The sequence below is a fragment of the Chrysemys picta genome, chromosome 7, assembly GCF_011386835.1.
Source record: "Chrysemys picta bellii isolate R12L10 chromosome 7, ASM1138683v2, whole genome shotgun sequence".
NCBI lineage: Eukaryota > Metazoa > Chordata > Testudines > Emydidae > Chrysemys > Chrysemys picta.
This window is the reverse complement of record NC_088797.1, coordinates 15,353,444-15,365,148: the sequence shown is the minus strand read 5'-3', so window position 1 is coordinate 15,365,148 and position 11,705 is coordinate 15,353,444. Positions and strand designations below refer to the sequence as shown.

The 11,705-nt window shown below is 40.0% G+C and overlaps 1 protein-coding gene across 2 annotated transcripts in view; it reads right to left on the bottom strand.

Annotated features, from left to right (window-relative positions):
- Positions 1 to 580: 580 nt before the first annotated feature.
- The window catches only part of ARL8B (ADP ribosylation factor like GTPase 8B), a 29,399-nt gene continuing 18,274 nt past the window's right edge, over positions 581 to 11,705 (bottom strand). For both annotated transcript variants that reach the window (XM_008168061.3, XM_005288515.5), the window contains exons 3-7: positions 10,613 to 10,686; positions 10,034 to 10,127; positions 5,607 to 5,674; positions 5,258 to 5,328; positions 581 to 2,580 (exon numbers count right to left, since the gene is read on the bottom strand). In XM_008168061.3, coding sequence (XP_008166283.2) covers positions 2,531 to 2,580; positions 5,258 to 5,328; positions 5,607 to 5,674; positions 10,034 to 10,127; positions 10,613 to 10,686 — 357 coding nt within the window. In that variant the 3' untranslated portion in view covers positions 581 to 2,530. The remainder of the gene's footprint in view (positions 2,581 to 5,257; positions 5,329 to 5,606; positions 5,675 to 10,033; positions 10,128 to 10,612; positions 10,687 to 11,705) is intronic.

Sequence of the window (11,705 nt, the reverse complement as noted above, 5' to 3'; positions counted from 1 at the left end):
ACCTTGTCTTGACATATAAAGAGGAATTGGATCACAGAACTAAAAATAGTAATGGTAGATAGAAGTGATCACATTTATAATGTGCAAACAGAATAAAGTCCAGACCAGTGATCATATACTTGGTGCTTTATAAGGGCTAATTTCACAAATCTGACAGCAATTATGAGACAATTCACATGGGAGGAAGAATTTAATCAGAAACATGTGAATGATAATTGGGAATTATTTAAAAAACACTTTACTAGATGCCCAAAAAGCCACAATCAAGGAGGCCGTACTGGATACAAAACCCAACCCGGGTTAGACATGAGAGAGACACAGAGACAGTATAAATAAACAAATGGAAGAAAGGTGAAGTTCAAAGCTAGGAATTGAAGAAAGACATTCAATTATGAGTTCTATGTGCAAAGAAGAGGCGAGTAGGGCAAGTTTCAGATTGAGCAGCCATTCCATCCATGAAACACTGTATGTTGTCCAATCTTTTATAATTTGACTTCCTGTTTAATTTTAGAAGTCAGAATACAGTTAGTATTTGCCCATGGCCCATAGAAAGACATTAAGCCAGGAGGAGTCAGTAAGGTAAGTGTCAATACAACCCTCAAAATGTAAGTTTATTGAATAAAGCTGAAGAGCAGTAAACCAACAATATGCATCCATCTAAATAAAAAAATTCACTTATTTACAAAGTTCAGTAATTATATAAGTTGTTCACATGCAGAGATTAATGCACAGGTTAACAGTTGGTAGTAGTGTTTGGATGCCATAAATTCTAAAAGCAGTCAAGTAGATACACACCAAACACATCAAGTTCAGCTATAGGCCAGTTAACTAAACAGTAACCTGGTCCCCACAGAAAGATTCACACATTCTAGTTCAATTTCCTTATTTTTAGGCACAAGCAAAGTTGCTAAATAAAGTAACTGTAGCAGTTCATGGTGAACTAGTGACTACAGTAGCAAGTTAATATACCCCTCTCTACAGCACCAACACTAGTATGGGATTAATTGAAACCATGCTTCAGAGAATGAAAGGACAAAACTAAAATACAAGCTGGGTTTATGAATGAAGACAACATGTAGTGTGCGCACAGTGCAGTAGTTGGTACAGAACACTAAGGCCATAGCAATCTAAATTAAAACTGGTTTGTCTTAATTACGTGAATGACTGAAGTGTTCACAACTGAAGGCTCTGAAAGTGCACCATCTGAATCTATGTTTAGGTGCTGCTTAAAAGAATCACACACAGTGTGAGGCAACACAAGCAGGTGTATCATAGTTGTGTACACTACAGTGGGCTACATTAACATTACTCTATGAACAAACTAGTCTTGATGAGTCTGTCCCTTTAAATATACTGAAGTCACTGAGAAAGTATCGCTACAAACACATGTTACAATCTTTAGTTTATACATATTTCTCTATACTGTAGAAGCTAATCAAGAAATAGGATCAATTCATTGGCTCTTGTGCTTTGAGACACAATGAAATATTTAAACTTACAACCTGTAGACTTTGCACATGATTACATTGAGAAAGCAGGCATGTCTAGAGTTGTCACAATAGCTAGATATTCCATAGCACCAGGTGAAACTGTGCCCAGCTATTCCATGAATAAGAGACACTGACTTGACAGTTCCACAGGTGCAGTGCTGAAGTCAACAGTATCACTGATTACCAAAATAAAGTTATTTGAGTATCATGCAGCAACTCAGATTTGTTCTGGTGTTTCAGACCAAGATCATTTAAAGCATCTGGAGATAGAAAAATGCATTTGTGAGCAAAGCAATGCTCTTAGCAATTTGTTTAGTCTGCTAGAATACTCCAACTGTTGAAAGGTGTTAGTAAAATATTCCATTTCCATCCTCATAAAATGTTAAACAAAAAGGAAGATACAAGTAATGATCTCGACAAATACAAGATTTGGCTTTTCTAATTCATCAGAAAAGTGGTGTCTAAAAGTGACTACATAAAGTCCCATCTGTAGAATTAGTGATGCTGACCTAGTGCTCCCCTATGCAGACAATTTCCATTTCTAAATCTTACAATATGCACCTCACATGCATTTGTGAGATTAAAAATAAGTTAACCTTTAAGTGTGACATGGGATGCTTTCTAAATGCCTTATATGGCACTAGAATCTTAATGCTGTGCAGTGTCAGCATCTTCAAGCCACTAAACACTAGAAATAAAATATTTTAACATTTTCTGAAAATCAAATATAAAAATCTGGCCCAGAAAGACCAGAACAGAAATGTACTCTAATTTAATATGGTACAGATAATTTTTTAAAAGCCCCCAGCCACTCACACACACTCTTTAGACGGCTGTAAAATAAACTTTTTTGTGCTGACTATCATGACAACTCTAGTTGATTTTGTGATAGGAACAGGAATATAGGTCTTCAGCAGTGCATATGAGAAATAAACTGAAAAAGGCCATTTCTTGGATACAAGAGGACTATTGGAGTAATTCATCATGGAGGGAGTGGACAATTCTGAGATTATGGCCAGCTGGGAGATTCCAGGAAGACTTCAGCTTCTTCTAGATTTTGAATGCTGAATAAGCCACTGAAGCGTGATATCTAGAGGAAAAACAAAAGATGCACTGGTGTAAGATTTTTCACATATAGCTACAGATTTAAGTTACACTGAAAAGCTCTTTTTTTGGGGGGGTATGTTATAGAAAGTTCTTCCAGGATACTGTTCTCAGTACACAGCTGAGAGGAACCTTCAATATTGTCACAGGCTGGAGAAATTTCCCCTCCCCTGCACCCCTAAAGGAGTCTGTATGGGAAGTTAAAACATATGCGGTCTTCCCTTGAAGGAAGAAGGCACTCTTAGCATTCCAATTTGGAAGAACTGCCACTTTTCACCATGATCTCATGCTTCTGGCCAGTTGGTCAACTATGAAAAGGACTCCAAAATCTCCAGGAAAGGCATGAGACTTCATGGAGAGAGAATTAAGTCAAGTGCCTAACACACTGTAGTAATCAGAGCAAGCTGGATGCATTACGTTAGAAAACAAAACACCCATATGGGCTACAGAGTTTGCTTATTTAACAAAATCCTGCATCAATCCCTTTTTCCTCTCTGGACCTTAACCTCCTGATGCAACCAGAAGCATTTAGCCTAGAGATGTGAGAAAAGGTTGGTGAAAGACACGAAACTTGTACATTTGAGGCAGGTGCTCGTCGTCTTGTTCCTAAAATATAAGGCACAGAAAGCCAAAAGGGAGCAGCTTATGTAATGCAGTGTACTATGGGGGAACTGCTGCTAGGTAATTAAACTTAACTTAATGGTTCTCATCTTGTGGGAGGTCATGACCCAGAAGAGAGGCGATAGCAGCTTGCTCATATTCACTACCAAGAGATTTCTGTTGTAGGAGACTCACTGGTACCTGGTCTTACTGCCCCTCCTATATCCTCACAAGTGCCACATAAATCAGCAAATTTCAACAGCACCTAATATGAAACTGTAAAGAAGCCAGTGGAAGGAATACCTGGGTACATCTGAGGACCCCAGTACTAGGCAATCTATTTAAAAAAACTGAAGTCAGAGTCTTCTCTTAACCCACACACATATTGGATCTTATTAGCTGAACAACAACATGTTCAGGGGAAGCTACCTTTATTCAGATACATAAGCCTCAAGCACACTAGCCTGGGAATCAGATGAGCATCCTACTCTTAGTTCAGATGCTAATTGACTGAGCTAGTATTCTCAGTTTACCCATCCGTACTCTGATGTTTATCCTTTTATCTTTGATTACTTAGACAGGTGATGTTATAGGCACACGTGCTGTCGCTGTTCCAATGTTGTAAGCAGAGAGTGTAATGAAGGGATAATCCAAAGGGATTCTTACCCATGTCAATTCCCTGAGCAATCACAAGACTGTTGAAGCACAGGAAGATTCATGGAAATGAACAGCCAGAAATACAAACCAGGACACCAAGTGTCCTGGTTTGACTCCCTGCAGATAATCTACAACATCCTTCTGAATCTTGGTTTGGAAGGACTGATTCCAGAAAATGTGGTTTGAAGCTAAAGGTTAGCTACATTCACTCAAAGTGGTAACTTAATTTCATATTATAAAAAGGCAATGATAAAGAAGTTGTTCCATAAGGGAACATCTTTTTATATACTGGTCATGTTACCCAGAATGGTTAATGAAATAATAGATATGGTCAAGTCACCATATGACAATCTAGCTTCCCCCAGATCTTGGCAATGCAACAGCCTTGTAGGTGTTGCAGCATTAGTCATTTAAGGTCATGCAATAGCCTCCAGCCTCAACTAGCTGTCCTTCTTATACCTGTAGAGTAGGTGGAACACCTAACGTTTTGTTACCTAGCAAAGCAGATTGCACATTTCTCCCTCCATATTTGTCTAAGCATCCCTCTGATGCATCTAGCCCAGAAGTAAAAGAAACACAACACCCACTACTGCACCAAACAAATGAGATTTGTTATGCAATAAGGAATTTGAGCCTTTATGCATTCATATGCTTCATTTCCTCTGATAAAATCATGGGATAAGTGTCTATGAAACCAGTTTCCTGAGAACTAGAACCTAGCTACAGTTCTTTACATAAGCTTCAAATTTAAAAAGATTAGTTTAAGATATGAAGTACTGTATTTTATACAGCACTATTTTAGCTAAATTTGCTATTTCTAGCTCGCAGCTCATAACGAGAGACTAGCTGAAGTAATGCAATAAACTTCATTTCACTGACTGGATACAAGTACTGTAAAGGCTTCAAGTTCAGTCTTAACTCGTCTAACGTGGCATAAAATTATTTGTACTACAATGACACTGAGGAAGTTACTATAATGAATTTATACTGTACGGTACTTTGAAAATGGCTCAGACTCATTGCCTATGTCTAACACAGATAAGAGGTTAGAGTGAGGCCAGGTCTACACTACCCCCCTAATTCGAACTAAGGTATGCAACTTCAGCTACATGAATAACGTAGCTGAAGTTCGAAGTACCTTAGTTCGAACTTACCTTGGTCCACACTCGGCAGGCAGGCTCCCCCGTCGACTCCGCGGTACTCCTCTCGCCGAGCTCGAGTACCGCAGTCGACGGCGAGCACTTCCGGGTTCAATTTATCGCGTCCAGACTAGACGCGATAAGTCGAACCCAGAAGTTCGATTGCCTGCCGCCGAACCAGCGCGGTAAGTGTAGCCAAGGCCTGAGTGTACTTCCAGTTTAACAAAGAGATCTTTCTCAAATTGGCATTCCTGGATTAAGCGTTACCTATATTATCCTTTTCTTTGCAAGAAATTGAATAGCAGCAAATTTCTCTGTCCTGAATAGCAGCCAGATTCCTGAAAGAGAGGAGACATGTAGTAACATTTGGTGATCACTTAAAGTAGGATCTCATTTTTACATTAGTCACTTAACATTTCCAAGACACTATCACTTAATCTACTGTATGCAAGCTTGTTTCTCTATAGCGTTTCAAGCCATCAACTGTAAATAACACCAGCGCAATAAGCTGAAATTTGCTAATTATTTTCTATGGCTTAAGACTGGTATCTGTAAGAATTTAGTAAATTAAAATTACAGTAGACTCTCCCTTAACCACATCTTCTTTAAGACTTACATCTTTTCAATTAGCTGCTTCTCATCCAGAGCATTAGTAAGGTCTCTCTTGTTTCCAAGTACTAGAACCTAAAACAGTGGATATTAGCAACAGTGATAAGCATTACAACATTGCTCACAACCACAGGCAGTCATTAAGTAAGAATGTATATTTTACTTTGAACAGAGGAAGACAAAACATTGGTCTGTGTCACTTTCAAGGCATTGTAGCGAGATTTAATAAATTGGATTTGAGTGTTTGTACCTCCCCTCAGTTTATTTTATCAATAACGTCTCAGCTGTTAGAATACCAAGGTCAAAACAGAATCCTCAAAACCAGATTACGAAAGCCCCTTCCAGAGGTCTGCTCGAGTCCTTAATGGCTGTCTTTAGGACAATCAGCAGGTCTTATTTCAGTTTCCTATGCTTTAGGGCTCCTCTTTCTTGGAAGTCTGCTATTCCTCCACCCTTGCCCTCCATTTTTGCATTGAAGAGTGGATTCTTCTCATGGCTTACCTCTATGGTTACTGGGTTTACCTTTGTACCAAGTTTCCCAGATCTCTGCTTGTGTTTCTAAATTTAAATTGTGGATTATGCTTTGCACCACATTTGTAATTTATTGACTATTATTGTGTTATGGTAACATGTAGAGGCCTGAGCCAGATCAAGGCCCCACTGTGTTAGGCATTGTACACAGTAAACCTGTCCCTGCCCTAAATTATTTACTTGTAGTAGGTGCTGAACAAACAATTTAAACAGCATTGAGGAAGATGTACCTAAAGCATGGGATAGCTGCATTATAAAAATGCAAAGAAAAATAGAACAGGCATGGTAGGTGATAAGTGTTTGCACAAGCTAACTTTACCATGAAGAACCAACCTTATCTGCTTAATAATTTCTAAGATTTAATCTACAGATTTGCATAACTTACATTTCATTTGAAGTTACTAAAGTTGCATACAAATCAGTGTGAGACTGAGTATGTTTGCAGTGTTGTAGCTGTGTTGGTCCTAGGATGAGACAGACACAAGGTAGGTGACGTAATACTTTTTATTGGACCAATTTCTGTTAGTGGAATGTACAAACTTTCGACCTACACAGAGCTCTTCTCCAAGTCTGGGGAAGGAAGCAGAGTGTCTGAGGTAAATACAAGTTGGGACAGACTGTTAAGCAGAAGGTTTAACACAAATTGTAGGCCATCACTTGAAATGAAGAGGGCAATTAAGGACAGCAGGCAGTGTGGTGTGTTACAAATTGTTGTAATGAGCCATAAAACCAGTGTCCCTGTTAAGTCCATTTTTTTGTTGTCTAGCAGACTTCAAGCTAAGTTCCCAACCTCACCTTTTGAGTATGTTGTGCAGGTTTTCTTTGAGGACAATTATTGAAAGATCAGATCTGGAGTGATCACGTTGGGGGGAGGGGGGGGGGGGGGGAAGAAGGTTCAACCCTGGGTGATGCAGTGTTTTGGTCATTTATCATTTTTCACAGATCATTTGAGAGCATAGTGATTGTCTGGTTTCACCTAATAGTTGTGATTGGGGCATTTAATGCACTGGATAAGGCATACCACATGTTGTGATAGGCACATGTCAGATCCATGAATCTTGAAAAGGTACTGATCATTGTAGCAGTGGAGATACGTCTCAAGGTTTTGCACAGTCCCTGAATCCCAACCAGCAGATAGCGAACAAACTTGTAGACAGAGCGGATGCTATCATAGCATTTAATCATGATAACTATGTCAACGAAGCCAACAGACAACTGACACCACCTATTAAGAACACACCACAATTCACCCAGGAACTTGAAAGTTACCATCAAATCCTTCCCCCCAAAAAACTCCAAGAAAAACTCTACAACCTCATCCCCCACAAACCCAGCCCAGAATTGTTCTATATGCTTCCCAAGGTACACAAACAGGGGAACCCAGGCAGACCCATCATATCTGGCCATGGCACTCTTATTGAAAGAATATCAGGACTCATAGAAAACATCCTTAGGTCACTCACCACAAAAAAGGTCTGCTTCCTCCACAGCACTACCAGCTTCCTCCAGAAACTCCACACCATGAACAATCTTGCCCAAACCTCCATATGTGGCAAGGATGGTGTTCACCTCCTTATATACCAACATCCCTCACTATGATGGCATCATTGTCTGCCTCATGAATACAAGATAACATACAATACTCAGAAATCCACCCAAAACACATCACCAAGCGCATCCATTTCATTTTCACCCACATTTAACAAACACTTTGTCCAAACCCTGGGAATGGCCACAGGTACTACAATGGCTCCCCAGTATGCAAGCCTCTTCATGTACCATCTTGAGGAAGAATTTCTGGAAAAATGCACCATGAAGTCAATGATATACCTGAGATTTCATCAATTATATTTTCATCCTCTAGACAGAACACCTACACTTCCTCAGATTTCCACCACAACTTCAACCACCACCATACATCCATCAAACTCTCTCCAGAATACTCCCATATCAAGATCACTTCCTGGACACCATAATTTGCTCAAACAATGGAACCCTACAAAGAGCTGTAAACCCAAGTAACCCTCCGATCACCACACTTACCTTCCTAGATCCAGCAACCACCCCGAGAAGTCTTATCTACAGCCAGGCACTCAGATACCACAAAATATGCTCCGAGGAGAAAGTCTGGGATATACACCTTCACACACTTAAAACCACCTTCACTAAAACAAGGACACTTCAGAGAAGTGGATCACATCATGGTAAGGGCCACCTACATACCCCAGGGGAAATCTGCTTCAATACAGAAAAAACCCTTCAGACAACACACTCCTATTTGTCAACATCCCACACGGGAACCCATATTGAATGTCTGTCAAGCTGTCTAGAATGGCTCATGACCATGAGTGCCAGTCTCAAGGCAGACTTAAGAAACAGGGCAAAAATCCCCAACTGGTTGTGTTGTCTATACCTAGATTTCACCAACCAAGTATTGAGTGTGAACGCCTCAAGCACTAGAACAGCCTTAACATATAGAGTCACAGACAGCCCCCCTTGGGTAGTCGGTTTATCTTGCCACCTAGGCAAGCTTGCCTTTGTGATGGATAGTCCCTTATACCAAAGGTCACAATATTCAGGTTACTCCCAGTCCCAAAGGACCAATCACTTACCCAACTCAACTCTACCTTAGATCTCTCAAAGACAATGCTTGTGGCCAATTCTATAAACTAAAGATCTGTTAATTCTAATTTCTTTTTCTTGGTTATCTAGAAGGTTGCAGCAGGTAAACACACACAAAAGAGTTACAGTCGTAGGTTTCAAAAGGTAATAGAAGCTGCTGTAAGATGCATGGTCTATATGTCCTTTAGGGCTAACACAAGCTAAGCTAAACTTACAAATATTGCCCTCTCCAAATTCCAAGCAGCATAGTGATGCAATTCCACCTGGTCAGGAATTTGTATTCCCTTCCCCCAGAGTTCAAACTGATGGAACAAGTGGCAGCACCTACCTCCTCTTCATGGGTGGATGGGTGTGGGCACGGGAGGGAGGGGAGGTAGGAGACCCCTCAATCAACGAAGTCTTTGTCCTTTGAGGTTTCACAGTGGCTATTTGATTTCAATAGGCCTTCTTGTGTGAAGGACCAGCACTTTGCATTAATTAATGCTTCTTTCCCAGGTTACACAATTACAGAGGTTTACAATGCACTCACTACAACCTTCGCCATGGGCCACAGATGTTGTATCTGAGATCAATACACGCAGCATCCTACAAGCATTTCATCATGTGTAAACACTAAAACACATTCTTGTCAACTTATCTGTTTTAATAATGCTAACACACAGATTGGTGGGCACAGATTGGTGGGACCAGATTGGTCTCCAGCTATGTAGGTGTCAGTGTTGAGTGAGGCTTAGTGCCCTTGGCATTAGCTGGCACCTGGTATGCCAGTACCACATTATCAAATAATTACAGCCAATATTTGATGGAAACCACATCTGGAAAGAAATCTTTCCTAAACCCCCTCTTCTGGTCTTCAAACAATGCCCCAACCTTGCCAAGTTCATCATCAGAAGCAAGCTCCCTACAGACCAGGACATCAACTCAAAGCAGCACCAGACCCTGGCAGAATAGATGCAAAACCTTCAGACATATCTCCCCTGCAACCATCAATACCCACCTTTCAAAATTCCTGGGTCTACACATGACTCTCACATGTGGTGTACTTCATCCTGTGCATTAAATGCTTCCAAAACAACTATGTTAACCCTTCTGCTTAACCATCTGTCCCAATTTGTATTTACCTCAGAGTCTCTGTTTTCTTCCCCAGACCTGAAGAGCAGCTGGGTAGCTCGAAAGCTTGTACCTTCCACCAACAGAAGTTGGTCCAATAAAAGATATTATCTCACTTATCTTTTCGCTGATACCAACCGTGCAATGTTAGAGCCAGAATATTTTACTTACAGGGATTCCTTGTAACTGTGGTTTGTCTAGAAGGTTATGCAGTTCATTTCGAGAGGCTTCTATCTTTTCACGATCGGCAGCATCTACCATATATCTTTAAAAAGATGTTGTAAATTTAGTTATTCAACAACTTAAGCAGGTTTATAAGCTTCAGAAACTAAGATATTGGCACATGTGTTGAGTTTCAGGACAATCTGAACAAATTTAGAAGTCTTGCAGAGGGGGCAATTGTCCCAAATACTGGTCAGCCAAGTACAGCTTGATAACCTCTCCCATTTAAAATGTACTAGAGTTGGGGCAGTCAAATTACAGACTGTCACAAAGTCATGCAGATTATTTCATATGTCAAGAGGTTAATGTATTAGATCAGAAGTTACATAAACAATAGCTAAAAAGCAAACAGGCCTTAGTTCTTCCCATCATTATTTAAAAGCTAGTTTAGAGGGGCTACAACAGAATTTTAAGATAAAACTGAACACTCGCTTGCAAACTGAAGTGCAAACCAAAGGCTTATTTCTCAGCTGCAAAGAAGAAAAAATCTTCAGCCGATGACAGCAGCCTGATATTGTCTATACTTACACAATAGCATTAACGCCTCTGCAATATCGCTCCCACATGCTTCGGAATCGTGGCTGCCCTCCTATATCCCAGATCTTAAAGGAAGAGCAAGTTTAGCTAGGCACTAGGTTAAGTCAAAATTTAAACATATCACAAACCCTATATAAAAAAACCCCAAATCAGGACTTTCCCTATAAAATTGGGACATCTGGTCACCCTAAGTATAAAAGAGCTATTAAAAACAGGTGAAGTGTTTGATCCTTATGTCTTCTCAGTAGCTTTCATACAAAGGCTATTTCCACTATAATGATATGGAAAGTCCTATACCTAGTCAGCAGGGTTACCTATCACTCTCCCTTACTTTAAGGCACTAAGTAAAAATATAGATGCTTGTATCTGAAAGGTTGACACCTCAAAAAATTCACAAAAGTTGCAGAACTTCTTGTTTTGCTGTGTGCTGGATAATACAGAAGACGCACGGTCTTTGTTTTAGAACCATGTGCAAGATTATGCAACTTTGCACTCAGCATACATGCTGAAGTCAGCTATTTGCATGAGCGTCTCAGTGATGATTGACAAAAGGAACTCTGGCATATCCAGGGGAAAGGTTACTTCTAAGTTGTGCTCCAGAGATCAAGTCTCTTTACAACAGAATACATAGGAGAAAGTCCTACACTTGAACTCAAACTCAAGTGATTAAACTTTACAAATCTACAGACCCGTTTACAAGATCTGTTAAGTTCACTTCTTGCAGTATAAGCAGCCACCATAACTTGTGGTATAAGGTTGTGGATCATTTGAAGAATTAGCTGCAACTGGGGAAAAAAAAAATTGCTTTGAAGTAGGTTTCTTAAGAAACAGGGGGACAGGGAGGAGTCAGAGCACCAGGAAGGAGAGTGGAAGGCTGGGTCAGGATTGTAAATCAGAATGTATTAAGTGCAATTAGTCAGTTGTCAGCATTGGGCAAAAAAAGATACTAGCTAGAATATCTTTGCGGGTACCTTTGTATGTTTCTGCAATAAGTTATGTGTACATGTGAAGGATCATAAGCCACACACTTATGGGCAAAAAAAAATTCAGCCTTATGCTACGTACTTGATGTTACTGGAGATGA